The sequence below is a fragment of the Phoca vitulina genome, unplaced genomic scaffold, assembly GCF_004348235.1.
Source record: "Phoca vitulina isolate PV1807 unplaced genomic scaffold, GSC_HSeal_1.0 scaffold8, whole genome shotgun sequence".
Classification (NCBI taxonomy): Eukaryota; Metazoa; Chordata; class Mammalia; order Carnivora; family Phocidae; genus Phoca; species Phoca vitulina.
This window is the reverse complement of record NW_022589711.1, coordinates 35,500,211-35,524,538: the sequence shown is the minus strand read 5'-3', so window position 1 is coordinate 35,524,538 and position 24,328 is coordinate 35,500,211. Positions and strand designations below refer to the sequence as shown.

Here is a 24,328-nt window from a genome sequence, read left to right as displayed (position 1 = left end):
AAATTTTGGAGCTTTTTCTGTGTTTGTCCATCATGGTATCTTCTGACAGAAGCTGAAATCCTGCTTCACACCACAGAAAATTATTGATGTATTACATCTTTCATGATCATTGGGGTTTTCAAAAATTATTTATTGACACTTTTTTAATTTAATTTAATCTTATTATGTTATGTTACTCACCATACATTACATCATTAGTTTTTGATGTAGTGATCCATGATTCATTGTTTGCGTATAACACCCAGTGCTCCATGCAGTACGTGCCCTCCTTAATACCCATCACCAGGCTCACCCATCCTCCCACCCCCCTCCCCTCTAGAACCCTCAGTTTGTTTCTCAGAGTCCATAGTCTCTCATGGTTCATCTCCCCCTCCGATTTCCCCCCTTCATTTTTCCCTTCCTTCTCCTAATGTCCTCCATGCTATTCCTTATGTTCCACAAATAAGTGAAACCATATGATAATTGACTTTCTCTGCTTGACTTATTTCACTTAGCATAATTTCCTCCAGTCCCATCCATGTTGATGTAAAAGTTCGGTATTCATCCTTTCTGATGGCTGAGTAATATTCCATTGTATATATGGACCACATCTTCTATTGACACTTTTATGTTTAACTCTGTCATAGCTCAAATCGAGGCAGTCTGCACTCATTACAGTCATTCATTTCTTTCAGTAAATATAATCGTTTTGAACTTTCCATGCATGTGTAAGAATTTTTCAATGCAGCAAGAGTGAATCTCAGTTGGGGTTTTCCTCGTGGTAACAGTTATAATCAAGGTGCATGGTCTTTAAAAATTAGAAATAATTGTACTTCACATATGATTCATAATCATGAAGCTATTTTTTTTATGAGCTAATAGGTTTCACAAATTACCTACCCTCCCTGGCTCCTGATGGTATTTACACCTGCAGCTACACTTGCTCAACTGGAAGGTACTGGCCCGTGGGGTTATTTGTGGCTGGCATATCTTTCTGATTGGCTGATCCAGGTATCTGGATGACCACAGAGTATCACTTGTTAAATATTTTGAATATCACCCCTCAGTGGACATAAATCAGGCCTTCCCACACTGTATACTTGCAAGGTCTAGTTTTTCTTTAGTGGTTATAGCTTAACCACTATGGGGTATGTTGAGATGCATACATTCTTCACCTCAGTGCCCTGTAGGCCACCTTTGTAATAGCTCAGATGTGTCTGCTCTGCTTCCTTAGTGCATAGACAGCATTAGTCAGAGTTGTGAACACAAAATTTTTCTCTTCCTGAGCTCTCTTTGTTCAGTCTCAGGCTACTTCAGGCCTTCTTCCTTTCTTTTTTTTTTTTTTTTTTTTTTTTTTTTTAAGATTTTATTTATTCATTTGAGAGAGAGAATGGGGGAGAGAGCACGAGAGGGGGGAGGGTCAGAGGGAGAAGCAGACTCCCTGCTGAGCAGGGAGCCCGATGCGGGACTCGATCCTGGGACTCCAGGATCATGACCTGAGCCGAAGGCAGTCGCTTAACCAACTGAGCCACCCAGGCGCCCAGGCCTTCTTCCTTTCATACTAAGCCCACCTCGTCCTGCAGAGACAGGTACTATCTCATCAAGAAAGTCATGGACCTGATAGGAGGACAGATGCATAAACACATATTTAATTATAAAGGAATGCTGCATGTCACATAGAACAGCATGGGACACTCACAGAGTGGGGGGATGTCCAGTGGACTTGGGTTGCTGAAGGATGGGGGTGGGGTGAGTTTGCAAAAGCAAGTAGGGGTTAAATTTTATTTGATGGAATCTGGACATTTCCTGCAGGCATTGAAGAGTCTCTGAAGGGTTTAAGGCACAAAATCCTTCTATTGGATTTTCATTTTGAGAATGAAAACTGTGACAGTGATGTGGAGAATAAATGGGGTGGGGGGAGGGGAACAAGGCCAAGTTGGAATGTAGAAGACTAGTTGGTGGGCTGTGACAATAATCCACATGAAAGGAAATAAGACCCAAATTAAGGCAGTTTTATGGAAGCAAATTGGCAAGACATTTTAGATGCTGAATCAATTTAACTTGATGACTGCTAGAATGGGACAGGAAAGAGGAAAGAAACCAAGAGGGCTCCCAGGTTCTGGCCATGTCACAAATAGAGCTACTTTTAATTATCACCACATACCAGCAATTCTGAATAATATCAGCGATAAAATACTCCTCCCCTCAAAAATATCTTTGGTCTAAATTCTAAATAATTACTATAGTTATTCCTGGGTTTCAATGATATGTATGTAAGTTTCAAATTAGCACATTTTTAGTACTTCCCCTTTGATAAACATTGCATTCTACACGAAAGCTAAGTCAGAGAATTTCCCAGTTACAGAGTTGGCTCTGGACACACATACAGATTCGTGTGTTCATTTCATGAGTAAATTTATAATGTCCAGAATCACCTGAGCTTGCTCAGGTGTTGTGTCTCTGATCCCTGAGCCCCTACATATTTCTTCATTTTAACAGTAGATTTTAAATAAATAACAACACCACAGTGACTATGGAGCCAAAGAAACAGAATGTGAGCCATTTCATTGCTTTCATTCTATGCAACCACTTTGAATATTTATTTCTTTAAAATCTAAGAGTGAAACAGGACAAACTGCGTGGTGTAATTTGTTTTCAGGTATGAACTGTAGTTTTGAAGTTTAAAACTTCATGTTTTACTGAATAATATCTATACAACTGAAATGTGTTCTCCTCAAAGTGTTGTTTTAAAATTAAAGAATGAATCAAAATAAAACTTCACATTTGTGGTACAATTTAGTAATTGCCTAAATTGTATCTTTTATAGAATTTCAGTTTTAATAAAATTCATTTATTAGCTACTGGAAAATTATTTATATGGACTACTGTATCAGACTGTAACTAAAGGATGAAAGTTCATACTGTTTAAGTAGTTACAAAACTATTAAATAATTTGGTGCATTTTTCCCTTTTTGATTTTAATATTTTAAACATTTTTTATCTTCCATGGTTTTATGTATGAAGTTCAATGAAAGGAAATATTCACTGTCTTTATTTCTTTTCTGGCCATTTTATTGTTCGTTTCAACTCATGATCTCTGAAAACATTTTTCCAGATAGAGGAGGGGGGTTGCTAGAAATGGTGCACTCTGGGCATCAAATATGCTAGGTATACCCTAGTCATGGAATATGCATGCTATAATACACAGTCATGGCTTTCATAAAGATTTATAAAATGTAAGTCTTCCAGGGCACCTGGGTGGCTCAGTCAGTTAAGCGTCTGCTTTCGTCTCAGGTTATGATCCTGGAGTCCCGGGATTGAGCCCTGCATCGGGCTCCCTGCTCAGCGGGAGTCTGCTTCTCCCTTCACCCCTCACCCCGCTGGAGATCTCTCTCTCCCTCTCGAATAAATAAATACAATCTTAAAAAAAAAAACTATAAGTCTTCTGAAACCTCTAGTGACTTAAAAAGAGATACTTCATCATACAAAAGCCAGAGGATGGTAGAGGTTTCATCCTTTTACTGAATATGTTTATTTGAATTATTTTTGACATTGAAAATTCCCCACCATTAGCTATGAATGTTTGAGAATAACAGCAGGAACAACTAACGTTGGCGGATACATCCCATCCAAAAGCAACTGTGTTCCTCACCTCTGTTTAGAAAATGCTTTTTTTACAAGACAAACCCCCCGGGGCCAGCTTTTGATTTCCTGAATGTCATGAAACAGCCATGCGTGATTCAGGACGAGCGAAGTGTCAACATGGATGTCTGATAGAGAATTCAAATTGTGCCACTTAGTTCTGTGTAGCTTTCCTGAGCTACAAACATCCGTTTGAGTCTCAAGGGGATGGGAAGTGTTAATACGCTCTTTGAACAAAGAGCGAGTCCTCTTGATGACTTTTAATGCCTGTTGGCAAGACTGCATTAATCTATTCATTCCCCCATTCAAGAAAAATCCCTGTCCAGCCAATGTGGTAGCCAGTGATCCTCACCCTGCTGATAAGAATATGCAGGAACCCCAGTGATGTTTCCACAATGCCACTGGGAGTCAGTGATGTGGTCAGGACCATCAGCTGGCTCTCCTCCTCTCCTACCCCTGCTCTGTGCACTCCCCCCATGCACATAGCCACATAGGCTGGGACTAGAAGAGATGTTCACTTGTGCTACTAGCATTGGGTGACAGCCTGATGGCTAAATGGAAAGGCAACATAGACTTAGAGCTGGTTTTATTGTGTCAGTCACACACTGAGGGAGGTGAAGTTGTGGATGAGTTTGTGTAGGGGAGGATGGTGGGTAAGGATTTTCCTGTTTTCATCCTGTTTTACAGAGATTGAGGTCCAGGGAGACTGGGTGGCTTTCTCAACATCACACAATATGTTAGTATTTTAGAGTATTTGAGCAACCATGTCTGAACGGTTATTCTAGTTTTTAGGTATTTACATGACTTTTATAAATAACCCAGAAAAATCAGACTCTGTATTTTCTCATGGTGAATAAGTGGAGTTTAAACATGGCCCATTTAATGCTTACTGCATTTATTCTGAAACAACCTGTGGTCTCCATGTCACTATGTGAGAAACCCATGATCCGAGTGTGTATCAATTCCCTGAATCTGCCATGAGATTCCTCCTTCTCTGCCTTTGCCCTTCCATGTGCTCAGTCTTAAAATACCTCCCCTGTACCTTTCACTGCTCTGATTATCGAAGGGTTACTCGTTCCCTACTGTTCAGCTCAAATATAACTTTTCCATTAAGCCTTGTCCCAATAGTCCCAGCTGAGGTTAATCCTCTGCACACCCAAACAAAGTCTGCACCTCTTTAGAGTGTTATTTCATTCTCCCATCTGTCAAGCATTTTTATTTCCCATTGGAAAGCAAGCCCCTTGAAGGAAGATACCTTGTCTTATTTATTTCTATACCCCCCCCAACAACAAACATACAAGGACTTCCAGGGTCCCTCTGAGCCCTGTTTTCAGCTCAGATGAATTTGAAGATAAAAAGAGTGGTAAGGTAGATAGTAAATTTATTCTGGGACAGTGGCTATGTTAGTGACTCTCATCTCATCAATTAAATGCTAAGCTCCTTGAGGGCAGGAAGGCCTTTTCTACAACCATCTTGTTGTTTTCCACAATGTTGGCACTGAGTTAGTTCTAGGCTCCATAAACTCTGACTGACTTATCTAGATCCAGGTATATGAAAAGCAAAGTTAGGAGGCTGAGGTAGTTTATTAACTTCAGGGGGAGGAATGGAGTTCTGGAAATGTGAGTTTCACTTGGCTTTTCAGCCTCTGGCCTCTTCGCTTTCTTGTTGCAAGCCTAACCACATCCAGGTGTTATATTGTTAGGCACTTCCTTTTGGTAAATTATCTTACCCTTTCTCTTCAAGTTTTTGAAAACTTCATCCTTATAAATTGGCTTTTAGTTTGCTTTCATTTTTATTTTGAATTTTTGGAAGCAACTGAATTAGTAAGTCTTAAAGTGAACTTGTTTGAGGTTTCAATGCATTTATAAATATAAAAATATTCACAAGTTTCTGAAAGTTCTCCACAGTTCTCAATCTGGTTCCTGGAAACTCAATCAGGTTTCTGAACAGAGGTTGATGAGATGTGAGCAGAAATTATACTGAGAGGTTTTTTGGAGGTTAGGAAATAGCTTAAAATGAGAATGGTTATGCTGGCAAGGGTGTAGAAATAAAGTGGAACATTCAGCTAAGTAGAGCAGCGTGTGCAAGGCAGGGCCAAAAGCTGTCTTTCACCTCAACATCCGAGTTGCCCTTAGCCTGCTTTGTCCTTAAAAGCTAGTTTAGGCTATCACCTCAGTTATGCTGATGTAAGACATACATCTGTTCAGAAGAATGCTTGGAGATGAGTGAAAGAAATTAATGAAGGGGATGTATTGGATATATTGCTGAGAGGGTAGTTCAAAAGGGGGAAAGACAGCCAAGAAAACAAACAAACAAACATAAGGATGTAGGGAAAGGAACTTAAAGAGAAAACACTCTCAAGACCTTAGCTCTAATGGAAAAACAAAAAGGTATGAACCACTATAGCATTCTTAACTAAAAGGAATCTGGCTGATTGTAGTTATTGTTTTACCAGCACAGGCAGTCAATTCAGTAGTAGAATATTCTATGATTTATGTACACTCATGATGTAACTGATACAAAAAAATTAAGGGGTTGTCATAAATTGGTGCCATTTTTCTTGCTCATGTGCATGAGTCTCCAAAGGGACAATATAATCCAACAAATATCAAAGAATGAATACTTCCACATAAATATACATTCTAAGTAATTGAAGTTTGCCCCTTTTGAGCCAAAATGTTTTTTGACATGACCATTTCTGATGAAATTCTTTGTAAAATGGATTGAGCTCTTCTTTGTTTCAAAAAATAGATATATTAAGCCTTATTGAAGGTTTTGTTTGTTGATTCAATCTTCTCATTATGAATATAGTTATTACTCTGTATTATATAACACAATTATGCCCTCTAAGCTAATTAGGAAATGATAATGGAATTATAAAGATTATATATAAAGTCAGATGAGTTTGGGTTCTTGCAATATCTATTTTGCTTGTTTAGGGAATAATTCTTCTTCGTGTATCTTGGTTCACAGTTACATCCTAGATGTTGAGGTTTCCAAGTAAATACTTTCATGGTAAGTTAAGGGTAACAGAACTTACTCAATAGTAATAGGTCATTTTAAAAGTTCTTTTTTCTTGGCTGCAGATTTTATATGCAACTGACAATTACTAACAGAAGGTTCATAGACGATAACAGAAAATCTGTTTCCAGGGAAAAGCTCTCCCCACCAAAACAAAAGGAGGCAACTTCCTGTATGTTAGGCCAAAAGACAGAACTTCCAAAAGAGGTGCATCGCTGTTCCTCCCCCTTTGAAGACAAAACATTCATGTTATGTCAGAACATCCTATCTTCCAACAATTATCTTGAGTTGCATGTGTCCTACATAGAAAAAGTCATGGAAAAAATTGCAAGGCAGCACTAAAGCCTTTGTGAAACAAGTAATGAATATTTCTAATGCCAAGTATCATAGGGAAATAATTGTCTACAAAAGTTCCTCTCTCCCACTTATTGGAATATATCAGAGCTAGTAATAGAAAATGTGATTATTACTCAAGAAACAATAACAGAGTAATGGTTAATGATTTACAGAGTAATGAACTCTAGTATGAGTGTGAGTCTTGATTCCCCTATTTATTAGCATATAACTCTAGGCAAATGTTTTACTACCTCTGTAAGATAGGTGTCATAATAATATATTTTTTTGTTGTGAAGATTAAATGGGTTAAAATATTTAAAGTGTTTTTTTTAAGATTTTATTTATTTGAGAGAGAGAGGGGGTGAGAGAAAGCATGAGTGGCGGGCAGGCTGGGGAGGGAGAAGCAGACTCCCTGCTGAGCAGGGAGCCTGATGTGGGGCTTGATCCCAGGACCCCAGGATCACGACCCAAGCTGAAGGCAGACGCTTAACTGACTGAGCTCCACCCAGGCATCTCTATTTAATGTGTTTTGAACAGCCCCTGGAATATAATAAATTATTGACCAAAAATTGTTATTATTATTTGCTACCATTGGAGTAGCTACAAAATAATAAAATAAAATAACATTTTATAATAATAAAAATGTCAGTAATATTTTGGAAATTGAGGAAATTATTCAACAATTGAGGAAATTATTTTTTTCAACAAATACTTATCGTGTGCCTACTATGTACCAGACACTCTGCTAGTAAGGGTTAATATACTGAAAAATGTTATCTGGGTGGGGGGGCACCTGGGTGGCTCAGTCGGTTAAGTATCTGCCTTCAGCTCAGGTCATAACCCCAGGGTCCTGAGATTGAACCCCATGTCGGGCTCCCTGCTTGGTGGGGAGCCTGCTTCTCCCTCTGCCTCTCCCCCTGCTTGTGAGCTCTCTCTCTCTCTGTCAAATAAATAAATAAAATCTTTTAAAAAAAATGTTATCTGGGAAAATTATAAAATCATACTTGAGAAATCTTTGGCAGAATCTGTTGAGTGGCAAATATCTGGTCTTTCTAGAGCATATTTGATTTTAATTTTGTTTTCATCTTTCAGGGGAAAAATCATGTAATGAACAACTGTATGTAAAGAGATACTCCATATACACTGTCTCAGCAGGGAATTCATTTGATCTGAAATGCCCTGTGAAATACTGTACTAACAGACCTAATGTGATCTGGTGCAAGCTCAAAGGAAAAAGCTGTTTATCTCTTGGGTATAAACTTCAGGGATACACAAGCTGGAATGAAAATGAGAATATTTCAGTTTTTATTCTGCATTTTAATCACATGCTGCCTGGTGACACTGGGTCATACCGCTGTTCTGCAAATTTTTCATCTGGACTTGTTGAAAGCCACTCAGTAACCATTAATGTGACAGGTGAGTTCTACACCAAGACTATCTCATATTTTCTCATCATGTTTTAAGGAAAAGGAGGACCCAGATTCTCAAGCATTTATGTTACACACTGAAGTCATGTAAATCGGAAAGTTGCCACACTCCTCAGATTGTGATCTGTGTGAGCAAGTGTGTGTGTAATTTTGGGGTGAGGTAGAGAAAAATAGAGAAAAAATATAATAAAAGTTATTGTTCTTGCCTTTAAAGGGTATAGCATTTATTTGATAAATCCAATACTAGGCCACTGAAATACGGAAAAAATTACCAAGTGAATACCAATAGTAGTAGACAGCTCTCTATTCTTTGTCCTCTTTTCCTTTTATTTTTTCTTCTACTTACCAATCCTTAACTTTTATTGATAATAAATCCTTGAAATTATATTTGTGGTGCTCAGACAATTATACACTTGTTAATAATTCATAGATTGCACAGAGAACAAACTGCACACAAATAAACCGGACTCCCTGATGAATTTTGAGGATGTTCATAGCTTTAGCTGCCTCCCCAGTCTCTCCCAGAGGCCCTCAATAGGCTCAAACATCAGGAGAACAGGTTGAGGTTAAGTTGGGCCAAACCAAACTGAATAAAACAAACAGAGAAAGCAAACAGAGAAGAGTAGAGGAAAATAAATGAATATGTTTAATTTATGAAACTCCCACATCATACTCCATGGTAAAGAGTGAAAGCTTTTCCTCTCAGAACAGGAAGAAGAGGAGCCTGGGTGGCTCAGTTGATTAAGCGTCTGCATTTGTCTCTGGTCATGGTCTCAGGGTCCTGGGATTGAGCCCCACATCCAAACCCCCATCCAGCCCCACATTGGGCTCCCTGCACAGCCTGATTCTCCCTCTCCTTCTGCCCCTCCCCCTGTTCATGCTGGCTCTCTCTCTCTCTCTATCTCTATCTCAAATAAATAAAGAAAAAAATCTTAAAAAAAAAAAAAGAACAGGAAGAAGAGGCTGTCTGCTTTTGCCACTTTTATTCAACACTGAACTAGAGGTTCTAGCCAGAACACTTAGGCAAGAAAAAAGAAATAAAAGGCATCCAAATTGGAAAGGAAAAAGAGATAGTTTCACTTCTAAAATCCACAAAAGCTAGTAGAGTTAATAGATGAAATCAACAAGGTTGTATGATCAGCTAAAAAAAAATCAATGGTATTTCTATACAATAGCAATGAACAATCTGAAAAGGAAATTAAAAAAACAATTCTATTTATAGTAGCCTCAAAAAGAATAAAATAAATTTACCTGGGCGGTTTAAGACTTACACACTAAACAAAACATGGCTGAAAGAGATTAAAGAAGATAAAAATAAATGGAAAGACATGCCATTCACATTGGAAGACTTAAAATTGTTAAGATGGCAGTATTTCCCAGGGTGATCTACAGGTTCAATATAATTCCCATCAAAATCCCAACAATCTTTTTTTTTTTTTTGCATAGATGAAAAAGCTGATCCTAAAATTCACATACAGTTGCAATGACCCAAATAGCCAAAAAAAAAAAAAAAAAAACTTGCAAAAGAAAAGCAAAGTTGGAGGATTCACACTCCTTCATTTAAAAATTTGCTATAAAACTACAATAATCAAAACAGTGTGGTACTGGCAAAAGATATATATACAGATCAATAGAATAAAATTAAGAGCCAGAATAAATCCATACATCTTTGGCCAATTGACATTTTTTTTTTCTTCCAAGATTTTATTTAAGTTCAAGGTAGTTACCATATAGTGTAGTATTAGTTTCAGGAGTAGAATTTAGTGATTTATCACTTTCATATAACACCTAGTGCTTATCACAACAAGTGTCCTCCTTAATGTACATCATCCATTTAACCCATCCCCCCCACTTCCACTCCAGTAACCCTCAGCCTGTTCTCTGTAGTCAAGAGTCTCTAATGGTTTGCCTCCCTATTTTTACCTTATTTTATTTTTTCTTCCCTTCCCTGATGTTCATCTGTTTTGTTTCTTAAATTCCACATATGAATGAAATCATATGGTATTTGTCTTTCTCTGACTGACTTTTCACTCTAGTTCCATCCACATCATTGCAAATGGAAAGATTTCGTTCTTTTTGATGGCTGAGTAATATTCCATTATATATATACCACATCTTCTTTAACCATTCATCAGTCAGTGGACACCCTTTGATCAGAATTTTTGTATCCTTTGGATAAATACCTAGTAGTGTGATTGCTGGGATGTAGGGTAGTTCTATTTTTAACTTTTTGAGGAACCTCTATACTGTTTTCCAGAGTGGCTGCACCAGTTTGCATTCCCACCAACAGTGTAGGAGGGTTCCTCTTTCTTTGCATCCTCACCAACATCTGTTGTTTCCTGAGTTTTTAATTTTAGCCATTCTGACAGGTGTGAGGTAGTTTAAGATAAAATGCTTCTGTACAACAAAAGAAACTCAACAAAACTAAAAGGCACCCTAGGAATTGGGAGAAGACATTTGCAAGTGACATATCTGATAAAGGGTTAGTATCCAAAATCTATAAAGAACTTACCAACTCAACACCCAAAAAATTAATAATCCAGTTAAGAAATGGGCAGAAGACATGAATAGACATTTCTCTAAAGAAGACATACAAATGGCTAACAGACACATGAAAAAATGCTCAACATCACTCATCATCAGGGAAATATAAATCAAAACCACAATGAGATGACCAGTTGACTTTTAACAAGGCTGCTGGGACCATTAAAATGGGAAAAGGATAGTTTCTTCATTAAATGGTGCTGAGACAATTGGATAGCCATTGCCAAAGAATGAATTTGGACCTCTACTTCACACAACATACAAAAATAAGTAAAAATGGATCAAATATTTAATATAAGAATGAAAACAATAAAATATATGCTTGCATAAAATTTTAATACTATGTTTCCCTAAGGAAAACATAGAAGTAGATCTTCATGATCTTGGATTTGTCAATTTTTTGTGACATCAAAAGCATAAATACATAAATAAATAAATTGTATTTCATAAAAATTAAAAACTTTTATACATCAAAGGACACTATGGAAAGAATGAAAAGACAACCTATGGAATGTAAGAAAATATTTGCAAATCATATATCTGATAAGGGACTAGTACCCATAATATATAAAGAAGTCTTACAACTCAACAACAAACAGACAAGCAACCAAATTAAAATGGGCAAAAGACTGAATAGACATTTCTTCAAAGAAAATATATAAATGGCCAATAAGCACATGAAGGAATGCTCAATGTCATTAGTCATTAGGGGAATGCAAATCAAAATCGCAATGAGACACCACATTACACCCACTAGGATTCCTAGAATTTTACTTTAAATGGAAAATTACAAGTGTTGGCAAAGATGTGGACAAATTGAAACCCTTATACCAGCACTGGTGGGAATGTAAAATGATTAAGCTGCTTTGGAAAAGGTCTGGCAACCTTTCTTAAAAAGGTTAAACATAGTTGCCACAAGACCCAGTAATATCCAAGTGAAATGAAAGTATATGTCCACATTAAAACTTGTACTTGAATACTTATAGCAGCACTATTCACAAAAACCAAGAAGTGGAAACAATCCAAGTGTTCATCAACTGATAAATAGGTAAAGAAAGTGTGTTATATCCATACAATGGAATATTATTCAGACATAAAAAGGAATGAGGTACTGATATATGTTACAAAATAGATGAACTTCAAAAACATAGTGCTAATTAAAAGAAGTCAGACACAGGGGCGCCTGGGTGGCTCAATTGGTTAAGCGACTGCCTTCAGCTCAGGTCATGATTCTGGAGTCCCGGGATCGAGTCCCGCATCGGGCTCCCTGCTCAGCGGGGGGTCTGCTTCTCCCTCTGACCCTCTTCCCGCTCGTGCTCTCTGTCTCTCATTCTCTCTCTCTCAAATAAATAAATAAAATCTTTAAAAAAAAATAAAAAAAAAAAATAAAAGAAGTCAGACACAAAAAGATTACTACTGTATGACAGTTTATATGAAATACCCAGAATAGAAAAAATCCATAGAGAAAGAAAGTAATTAATGGTTGCCAGGAACTGGTAGAAAGGGGTAATGGGGAGTAACTACTTAATGTGTAAGGAATTTCCTTTGGGGATGACGAAAATGTTCTGAAACTAGATAGTGGTGATGGTTGCACAACTGTGAATATCTTAAATACCACTGAACTGTATGCTCTCGGTGATTAAAATAATAATAGTAATGTTAATATGTATTTCACCAAGATAAAAAAATACTTGGATCAAAGAAGAGCACGCTTTTAATTAAAAGAAATGAGATGGAGCTTGTTTTGTGGCCCATAAACTGACCTTGAAGATTATTACAAAAGAGAAATTTCAAAGAGCTTTGGTGCACTGCAGCATGTCTGAAATCTACATGCAGACTTAGGCAGTTACTTCTTCTGTGGACACCATTCACTTGAATGCATACACTGTGTTTTTAAAAAATTAATTTATTACTTTATATGCACACTTTGGAGTCAGTCTTTTAACTCCCTTAAAGTAGCCCAATGAAGGAATCCATTTAAATCCCTTTAATATCTTTTAAATAACTTTAAGACCTCTGAAAGCAGCCTAGTAAGGGAATGCACAGTACTCTAGAGCTAGCTGCAACCCTCTATTATGAAGCATAGAAGTGTAGAAGGGATTTATGGCAGAGTTAGAGACTCTGCTTTTGCAAATGTGGGGTCAAAGACAATGCTAATTGCCAGCGAATATCCATGCAATGGCTTATAAACCTCTTTGGAAAGGAAGCTGTATCTTAAACATCTTTGCTTCTCTACAAATAGAAGGCATAGTGTATAGCACATGGTAGGCACTCAATAAATATTTCTTTATAATTCTTAAATGAATTAAATGACATAATCTATGCAAAGTGAAACAATTGCCTTTAATAATCTGGAGAAGCTTATACTGAAGATTATGGAAAGAATGCTTTCTGGAGAAAATTGCACTATTAATTCACATAATGAGATATTGAATTTTTAAAGAAGCATTAATTTTTTAACTGGCAAAACAAATGATAAAAATAAGCCAAACTTGCAAAACATTACTCCCAGGATATTAATTACATGATGAAATATACAATAATTGAATGCTATTAGATTATTTATATAATGTACGTTAATATAATGTATAATAAAATTAAATGCAGTGGCATTGAGATCACATTCCTTGGAAAAGCTGCCTTCTTGTGTAATTCTCTTTTCCTTCATGGGAACCAATACCCTTCTGTACAAGAGAGAGGAATTCAACCAGTGTCAGGGGCAAGCCAATAAATACTTCTGACATGGAAGTGTCCCAGGGGTATTACTGTGTCTCCTCTGTCCCATATTGGGGTCATTCCATGGCCACTACAGATGGTTGCACAGTTTGTAAAGTGGTAAATGTGCCTGTTCTAGGAATCAAGTTGGGGCTAAAATTAGGATCGACAATCTGTCTCCCTTGGGGAGGAGAGGGCTGAAGAGAAGAAAAGCAAGAGGGGCAGCTTCTCCCTCCATCCCTGTGATCCCTGTGTCCTGGGGGGATGCGCTTGTTAGGATCATACTGGAGAGGAGAGGTGAAGATGGAGTGGTGAGAGGGAAAACTACATAGGAGACATGAAGGGCCTTTTAAGTTTTCCTTTGGAGATTTCTATTCGCCTAATCTCGTACTCTCCTACCTTTCTTATCACTTTGTGAGCTAATGCTCCTGACCAAGGGGATTCCCCAGGACTTTTCTTTGGCCTTCTACTCTTGTCTGTCAGCAACCTTCAGTCTGGGATTGCCTCCCTGCTCTAGCTTCGTGAGCATCTCAAACCGTCATTATCTTCCTTCTAAATATTCCAATCAGCCGTATGGACTCTGTGGCTTTAGTGTTTCCTATTTTGGTCCATTTCAGCCAAATATCTTCCGAATACACTTAATTTGCCTAATAAATTTCTTCCATCATGCCACTCCTCTATTGAGTCTTTGGCAGAGCATCCTCAGGGTTTCCAATGTTGGGCTCGCATTTAACCAGTATTCAAGGCCTCCCACAGTCCATGCCCACCTGCCTTTCTGGATTGTTTCTAGACTCCACTTTGAGTCTCTGCTCCAGCCCAACAGCCCTACCTGCCATTGCATGTCTTCACCATGTCCTCTCACCTTTCATAGGGAACCCATTCATCTGCCTCCACCCACCACAATTCTGCCCTTCCTGTCAAGCCCAGCTCATTTCCCAGTTCTTAATGAAGCCTTCCAGGGTTCACCCTAAGCGAAGTGATTTTTCTTTTCTAGCATATTTCATGTCATTTAAGCTCTGTGCCTCTTGTTTATCAGACAATTCCTTGTACTGTAGTAATGTGTGGAAATGTTCTTTATCTCATGAAGAATTATAATGTCCTGGGAAGCAGAAACTGTGTCATATTTTTCTGGGTCATCCTTGCTTCCAAATGAATTATTTCAGAATTGGCTTTGAACTGGGCACGTATTTTCCTTTCATGAAGTGATGAAAACAAACATAATAGGGAAAAAGTCAAAGAAAAATCCCTTTTCCTTCTGTACCTGGGAATACTCCGTGAATTGAGTACTGAAGGAGAAAAATATAATCTGAAATTATATTTAAGGATGATGCTTTTCATAAAAACAACATCAAAGTATGATAAAAAATATTTCATTTTCTCCCCTTGAAGTATCTCTTTTAGGGGCTATTGGGAATTTTCCTGTTTTCGTATCTGACTCTCCTTTTCTTTTTATGGTCAAGTTAAGAATTGGCCCATGTAAAAAAAAAAAAAAAGAAAAAAAGAGTTGGTCCATGTAAGAACAGGGCCGTGGCAGAGTCAGGGCTTGGATGCTATTGGGAAAGCAATATTCTCCCAGAATGAAGAAAAAACGCTTTGCAAAGCAAAGCTCCAGGAGAAAAGTTGACAGCTGGGAAACAGTCACTGGAATGTACATTGACCTGCAGCTCCATCCTCCCCAACTTGCCCTTGGTCAGTCCCCCATTAGGAAATTCACAAGGGCAGGTTGTCATCCTCTCAGCAGAAAAGTGGGGGTAGAATGAGTGGGCAGGAAGTGGGAGGCACCATCTGTTTCAGAATGATACTCAGCATGTCATCAGAAGCATCCTTTCCTTGTGGCTCTCCACACTCACTTGGAGCACCTGCTGAATGAATATCTTGTTTTTCCAAGCTGGAAGGTGTCACACAGGCTGTATTCTATCTTTATACTTAAGTAATGGGGAAGAGGGAATCAAACCAGACAAAGTTTGTCTTGTATGTACAGTCTTTCTTCAAGCCTCAAAATAAACCCAGAGACTTATTTTGTGTCCGTGATCCTCAGGTGATGATTTGCCAATTGTGCAAATTCCCGTGAGCTGGGTTACTGGGTTCTGTTGGTGTGTAAATGCGGGCATCCCTTCAGATATTAGCTCTGACTCTGGACACACCTGAGTATTGTTTTTACAACCAATTTCACTTCTTTATCTTGATTTTCTATTTCAGAATGGACTAGAAATAATTCAGAATACCCTCTGATAAGTAAGTATCAAACTAGTCGGATAAAATTAAGGAAACTAGATTATTTGGTGGTCGGAGAAATAATAAAAGTTGGATTTTCCTAACTGAGTGGATTTGTTCGTATTTGGTTATCTCTGTGGGAACTTTTGTCCCTATTTCTATTCATAGCCTTCCCCCAGACAGCTGTGTCTGTCATCATTGGTAATGACTTGGCGGCTGTCCTTGCCCAGGCAGCAGCTGCAGCATAAACAATGCAGGGTTTCTTACCAGTCTGAATTACATAACCACTGTTTGCCCAGCCTCAGTATCTCCTGACCACCTTTACAAGCCAAGCACGTGTGGAAGCAAATGGATAATGATGTTAATATATTTAGAAATAAAAATTTCCTGCATAAAAAATTTAACATATATACAAAATTAATGATGTGTGATGCATTCTGTTAGTTTTCTCTTCTGCTGCAATTCATGTTTCTAATTTTTTTGTGCTCTATTAAATTGTTTCATGACTCGTCGGTGAGTTGCAACCTAGCACGGACAAACAGAACCTTAATGCATGTTAACATTGATCGTTAACAACGAGCACTGGCTGTATGCCCAGCAAAGCGTATTTGGTGATAACAAAGGTATCTTGAGATAAGAAAAATACTTAGTATTTGGAGATCCCGGGGAGTTATGAGACGACAAAAAGCCTTTGTGTTAAAGGAACTGGAATTTAGTATCAGAAACATGTTGGCTTAAGTCCCAACAGCAACTCACTAGCTATCTGACCTTGGGCAAGTCTTGGAACAATAACACTTTTATCAAGGCATGAAACTGGATAAAAATAATGGCTTCCTTACTTTCCTTTAGGAATGAATATGAGAGTTAAGTAAGACGATGTCAATGAAAGAGCTTGGTGAAGTGCTTGCTGAGAGCTGTTTTGGGTATTGTTTTAGAGGGGATTAACCCTAGCAGAATAAAAAATTCTTACAAAAGATGAATTATAACCCAGAGCCACCCACATATGCTCATCAATAAAGCAAGAGGTGGGTGAGAACACTGAGGCCCAGGGTTCTTGGGGAAGGCTTCTGGAAGAGAAAGAGAAGCATCAGCTGGAAATCTCCTTCATTTAAGTTGTGACGGTGCAGAAGGTATTACCGATCCTATTATATCTCCAATTTCCTAACTGTCTTTAGCATTAACTCACATTTCAGATACAACCAGTGCCTCAGGACCACCCTCCACAGAAATGACGGATGATAGACAATGGATGCTTTATAGTTTGCTTCCTTTGGGGGCATTGCTTCTGCTCATTACCTGTTTCTACCTATTCTGCTGCCTTAGAAGGCACCAAGGTGGGTTCCATCTTCCATCTGTTGCTATGTGCCACACATTTGGGGTTCAGTTACTAGAGCTGATTAATTTTTAGTTGGTTCCTGTTGTTTTCTTTCCCAATATTCTGTGAGGAACCACGGATAATGATTTCCTCGGGGACAACTCATCCTTCCACCAAAAAGACAGATGGATTAATTCAGGTCCCTTCCAGTCATGGTGAGACACGGCCCCCACAGCACCGTGCTCTAGGCAGGGGTTGTGATGAGGAGGGCACATGGCTGGGACTTACCCATTCTACTTGTGTCAATCTTAAGTTAATGGGACAAGCAGCTCTTCTAAACTTTAAGGGTATTGAAAGGGAGGTTTAAAATAATCTCTCAGGTCAACATGTCTAATTTGAATTAGTCTCATTCTCTTTTTCACAGCCACACCACATCATGCCAATCATACACACCCTTGTCTAAACGAAGACCAAATGTCCCCAAAGGAAATTCCTATGTCTGTACTTTCTGATGCCATCATAAACACGCGCCTGAACTGAACCATCACCCAAAATTAATGCACTTGAAAAATGTGGGTTTGGCTAGGATGGGAGAGGTGTGACATCTTAGAAGCAATTCCTTTCTGCTTTTCTACGAATTCCTTCAGAGTCATGAGCAGACACTTAATCAGAGTAAGAGAGAGATGTGTGGAGAATGCTGATGTCGCTCTAATCCAAAACACCCCAGCTCTCTCTCTGTCTTTACTGTTCCCTCTGCCATCTCCTCCCACCATTTGCCACACTGGAAGCTGCAGTGTAGCTATAGAAATGAAGCTAGACAGAGCATCCTTTATTTCTGCCACAAGAGAAAGCTTTGTCTGGGCAAAAGTACTTCTGGTGTTTTGTGGTAAGGACTTCCGGAGCCCAGAACCTTCTCAGAATACTGAGGGAATCCTCTGTAACCCTAACTTCACATCTGCAACTCCAAGACTCTTGCCATGGTCCTTCCCCAGCTTTCACCATCTTTATTGAGGCTGCTTCAGAAAACTGTAGAAAAAGAGGCAGGGATAAATCCTTTGACCTACCACATCTGGAGTGAACTGGGCCGGAGGAGATCCTGGCCTCTGTAGGTGAGGGGATAGCAGTGTGTCTGCATCGAGTATAGCGTATCCCCAGCACAAGGATCTCCAGTGTGTTTAAAGTGATGTACTAGATCCTGCCCCTTCCTCTTGGATATGCTGTAGGGCTCTCTGGAGTAAGAAGTAAAGAACCAGTGAACAAAAGGAGCAGCATGAATGCACACAAACTGAGGCGTATGTGCCTTGCTGGTCACAGCAAATAAACAAGCCAAAACTAGTAATAACACTGCCATGCCATGCAAGTGGATGGACATGGGTGGGGAGGCATCCCACCTCTGCTCTAGACACTGAATTTCAACCTAGCAATCAGATTCCAGAACCCATATTCTTACCACAACCTCAACTTACAGGGAATTGGGGAAGAATTTTGTGTTGTTCTTCACTCTTCTTGGTTTCTTATTTTTCTTTTTCAATCCCAGCAGAACAAAAGAAGCCTTCTGATACAGCAGGAAGGGAAATTAACCTGGTATGTTCTATGTATTTGTTAAAACAAATGCAATCTATGTTATACCATGTTCATCTTAATATATTATTTTAAATTTAATAAGGCTATGTAACACTCACCCTGTGCCAGGAACTGTCCAAATGCTCTCCGTATATCGACTTGCTTTAAAAAAATGTGTTTATTTTACATTTACCTCCATCTGCAGCAAAGATTCTTCAGGATTAACAAGACTCATAATAAGTGGCCTTTTGGAAAGGCATGAGTGGCAGTGCAGACCAGAAGTAGAAAAGTCAGAGTGGATTATATAAACCTTGGCTCTGCTCTTGGCCTGTTATGTAACCTCAGGCTATTCATTTATTCTCACAAAAAATACCTTAAAGTCTTTCTGGAAAAGAGTTGAGAGTTAATGAAAGAATGAACCATAAATTATCTCATAAAATAATGTGTGATTTCTTCCTAGATCACCAGCAGATAAAGAAGCCTGACCGGAAAAAGTTGTTATGCAAAAGTCTTTCATAATGTGTGTGGGCTCATCAAGGAAGAGACCTCCCAGGCAAAGCCTAGGGCATTTTGGAGGCAGGGCCAAGTTTTCCTACAAGTTCTTGGAATATAAAATTAGGCTTTTTCTTTTGGGTTCAATGTTGTGTAAATATTGGAACTCAAAAAAAAAAAAAAAAGCAAGCTGAGGCAATACATTTCTGAAAACATTTTATGAAGTTCTTTAGTTAAAAGCAAATAGTCATAATTAAGGTACTGTAAAGGAGCTTTGTGTGTGAGTGCATGTTTCAGGGTTGAAGGGTAGAGATAAAGATGTAGTAACCTTCTCAAAAGTTCCAGAAGTGCCAAAGGCAGATATCACCAATAATTTTACATATAATATTAAGTGACACTCAGCATCCCCACCAGGTTGCCCACTTTTAAATCAAACCAAATGCATTCAACTTTGAACTCATATTAAGTTTTTAGTAAGCGGCAATAGGCAACATTGTGTTGGGTGCTAAGGTTTTGTTTCTTCAAGCAGGAAAATTTTCTTAAATGTTGTTTTCTTACTTCCTGTAGTGAACACCAATGAACTACATTCTGTTACCATCAGGACTGAGATCTATGAAACCATTTAAAATGATAATCTAAATAGTTCCTTGTTAAATTAAGCCCAGGTTGGTTAAAATGTAGTCATAGTTCTTCCTGTGTAGGCTGGACAAATTATTTATGATCTGAAGTTGAATTCAAGAGGGATTCTGTGTGTGTGTAATTATTCGGGAATTTTGTTTTAAGATGTCTGTGTCTTTCACAGGAACTCAGAGCTTTGTGCCATTTGAGTTGGCCAACATTTCAGAAAATAAAGTGGTGTAATATTAAATCTTTGAGACTAAAGCTTTCTTAGGAAGGGACTTGCACTGGAACCGGTGGAATAGAAATCCAAAGGAGAGAAAGGAACTGGTAAAAACATGGCAGGTACATATAAAAGCCAAGGTTCTCGTCTTATTCCACAATGGTCCCTGGAGGGTATACTAAAAAACACTGAGCTGTGTATTTTTTTAAAGTGCTTTGTAAACTGCAAAATGCCATACAAATATAGAGTAGGATAGCTGCTTTGGTGTTTGTCATCTCTATCAACCACAGTGTGGCACACCAGCTCGTGGCATCTACCCACTTGGCTGAGGTGCCACGGGATACAGTCAGCCACAGAGCACCATGTTTTCTTTAACCTCATTCATTTTAATTAAGGTTTCCATGGAAACCAGCCATCTTTTGGGAAGGGAGACAGAGTTGACAGGGACAAGGGAGTTGACAGACATATATATTGTAAAAGTACAACAAGGATCTTGTTGATATATTGAGGATTTATGGCTACTTATTAGGTCATGTGACAGTTTTATTCTTCAGCGCTTCTCTGGAGACTTTAACCAGGCTCCTTCGAGTGGAGGTTGGGCACTTTTCAGCTGAGTCAAGAGACTGGGGAGGGTAAAGCGATTCCTGCTTCGTTCAATCATTCAGCCTTAGTGTTATTTTCTGGGCAGCCACCTCATCAGAGGGAAGCAGGATACTCAGCAGCTAATGCTTAGCTTCTCGGGATAGGGCCAGACAATAACTTGTGGTAGAATTCTGCCAAGGAGGGGTAGGAGATGTACTACTTCACATACAAAATGAGGACGACAAAGAACCTGACAAGGCATGTAGACTGTCAAAGACAGTGGACTTCATGCCTTCAAGGAGTTAGGCCAAACTTCAAGAACATAAATTGACTGACAAAACTGGTATTTAAAAATTGAAATAACACCTCTTAGCATTAAAATGGTATCTTCATTTTTACCAGGTAAGGTTCTTGTAGAGCTAGAAATGTTCTGTGACTTCAAAAGTGACTAGTAAGAGCACAAAATAACTACTTGGGAGGAACACAGTGGTTCTAAGCCTTTCATCTTTCAACAAGTGAGAATCTGCTACAGTTGTAGGTGTCAGCAGCAAAAGTGAGGAAGAGTAAATTATCTCTGTTGGTGTATTAACTCAATTTAGCATCTACTTATAGTTTGCTAATTGTATGCACTATCACATCCTTAGGTGGTAGTTAAAACAATCTTTTTTTCTCTTATAGGTTGATATTCCCCAGCCCTTTAGGAGTGAGCAAACTGAAGTGGGAGCCAGGCAAAATCCCCAAACCCTGCCATCAGAAACTTGTACTTATGATAATGACCCCTGGTTCAAGGTCCAGGAAGAGTCTGAAGTTTATTCTAACCCATGTCTGGAGGAAAACAAACAGAGCATTGTTTATGCCTCCCTGAACCATTCTGTCACTGGAATAAACCCAAGACAAGCAAGGAATGTGAAAGAAGCACCTACAGAATATGCAGCCATATGTGTGAGGAATTAAATTCAATCTTGATCTCCAACAGTGATCACTGAATGATCAGCATGTCAACACCATTATCTGAGCCCAACAAAATGTCCAATAATATTCCTTGACCTGAGAAGTTTCACTTCAAGGAGGTTCATGTTGGTGCTTGGGTCTTAAGGGTCCATAGGACAAGTGACTAAAATTTCTCCCAAAATACTGCAAGGGAACTTTTTTATATTATAGCCTTGAACAACACAAAAACCCTTCTCTCCAAAACTGACTGGTATTATGAGTAGCAGGGTAGTAGAACATTTAAACTTAGCTACATTTTACCCAATGTACAAAGTTAGTATATTTTTTGGAGGATAAGAGACACATGTAGGCAAGAGAGATTTGTGTTATCTGGATTAGTTCACTACACTCTCTTGACAAAGAAAGAATGTCCCAATTTGACTAACTAACCATCAACAAAGTAACGATGGTATGCTTATTTCTGGTCATTCTTCCATGATGAGAAATTTTCCTCTGTCCATCTCATACTGGGGTTTCTTAAATGTAAAGAAGAAATCATTTTAGACTTGATATAAGAAAAGAATGGGAAGGATAAATGGTGCAATTAAGATGTGGAATACACCAACTAATGTAGAGTAGATGTTGCCCATCCCTGACAAATGGTTTTATCTACCCTGTTACACTGCTAAGCAAACATAGGTAGTGATGGAGCTATTGATGTGTGGTGCGTTTATAAACAAAGTTGTGACTCAGTGTTTGGGTCACATGGACTAATGTATATAAATGTGATGTAATGCTGCTAAACTAATATACTTGGGGTTGTCTAAATAAATATAAAAATTAGTGAAAATAAGTATCATCCAGCAAGTGCAGACTGATAGCTTAAACTGCGTCATGGCTAACCTGATAGCAAATGAAAAGCACAGTTAATGGAATAGCGAAAAGTCTGGAATATTTAGTTGGCCAAAACAGGTCGCCATACTTTCATTAAGCACTTCTGTATCTTGCTGCTCTTCTTACTAAGGAATCAGGGCAAATCATACATAGCAAAGTGGTACGGCTTCATAACAATTCATTTTAAAATACTGTAGTTGCAGCCACTTGAGTCCAGCAAGAGGAGATGGTTTCAAAGTTTCTGAATTTCCAGAGTACTTGAGTCTAATTATTTCAAAAATAGCCTACAACTTTATTCAACACCTTGAGGCTATTAGGATTCTCAGGTGCTGCTACTAAATAAGGCAGTACACCTCATACAAAGTGGACAGCAAAGGTTGGGATCCATTTGAACAAATAGGTGAGCTGCTGCACAAATGAATGTGGTGTGTGTGTGTGTGTGTGTGTGTGTGTGTGTGTGTGTGTGTGTATAGAAGGAAAACTAAGTGACTTACAGAAATGGTAAAAAGAGAAACTGACAAAATTGTTTCAGTTTCCTAAAAAGTTCAGAATACTAGAAAAAATGGATCATTACAGAAAATGTATGAAAATAGTGTTTGAAATTATGGCGATGGGAGTATGATATCCCATAAAGTTTTTTATCCCATAAAGATAAAACTGGGAGTTTGTGGTGGAGCTTTTCTTCTGGAACAACACTGGCATTAAGATTTTGCTCCTTAGATTGGGATTGTGGGTATTGCTTTAGACTCACTGTTATCAAGCCAGTATGATAGTGCCATACCTGGAATTTTGAGCAACTGGTTCTAGGTAGGCTCTTTCAACCAAGCTGCATTTATAAGCAACTACGTACAAAAGATATATTAGAATAACTGTTTGCGGTATTCTTAAATATAGAAACAGGAAGTATGGGGAGGATACATTTAGCTGCCCTGATCAGATAAACACACAGCTGAACAGTTCCTTCATAATTTTCTTAAATTTAAGCAACAAAATATTTTTGTCTATTGTTTAGGATATTCTTAGTTTGTCTTATAGTAAAGATAATGTTGATAATGATTTTACCTCTACAATGATTTATTCTTACATTTGTACCATGCTGCCAAAATTCCAAACCATGTTTTTATTGCTTCTTAATAAAATGTCAGAATTATATATGTATTTCCCAAATAAATCTATTTCAGTATTATTTGCGTAGCTTATTTCACTAATAATAAGGTAATGAATAATAAAGTTATTACAACTTATTTGGAATCAATTTGGTATTGGCTTTTGTACTAAAAAAAATGCGTGGACATGAAGTAGAAAAGTGATTCTCAAGCCTAATGGTACTTAAAAACAGCCTCCAGAACTTGATAAACTTCAGATTACCAACTCCTAGCACTAAGAAATTCTCATTCAGAAGATCCAGAATATAGGCTCTACAATTTTCACCATTGAAAAACACCCCAGATCATTTAAATCAGGTTTCCCAGTATAGAGGCCAGTTCGGTATATGTGGTTTATTTGATCAGTTTTGAGCAAATACCAAGGAACATGATTGCTGGGTCATATGGTAAGAGTATGTTTAGTTTTGTAAGAAACTGTCAAAATGTTTTCCAAAGTGGCTGTACCATTCTGCATTCCCATTAGCAATGAATAAGAGTTCCTGTCCCTCCACATCCTCATCAGCATTTGGTATTGTCAGTGTTCTGGATTTTGTCCATTTTAATAGGTGTATAGTAATATCTGTTTTTCTTAGTTTGCAATTTCCTATTAACATATGATGTTGATCATCTTTTTATATTCTTATTTGCTATCCATGTATCTTCTTGGTGAGGTATCTATTCAGGTCTT

General features: G+C 38.2%; 1 protein-coding gene across 2 annotated transcripts in view; it reads left to right on the top strand.

Moving 5' to 3' along the window:
* The window catches only part of BTLA (B and T lymphocyte associated), a 31,520-nt gene extending 7,939 nt beyond the window's left edge, over positions 1–23,581 (top strand). The window contains exons 2-6 of one of the 2 annotated variants that reach the window (XM_032406533.1): positions 8,071–8,394; positions 15,864–15,899; positions 17,072–17,212; positions 18,734–18,777; positions 21,350–23,581. In XM_032406533.1, coding sequence (XP_032262424.1) covers positions 8,071–8,394; positions 15,864–15,899; positions 17,072–17,212; positions 18,734–18,777; positions 21,350–21,625 — 821 coding nt within the window. In that variant the 3' untranslated portion in view covers positions 21,626–23,581. Of the gene's footprint in view, positions 1–8,070; positions 8,395–15,863; positions 15,900–17,071; positions 17,213–18,730; positions 18,778–21,349 lie in introns of both variants that reach the window. The other variant, XM_032406532.1, reaches the window with a different exon arrangement.
* Positions 23,582–24,328: the final 747 nt, after the last annotated feature.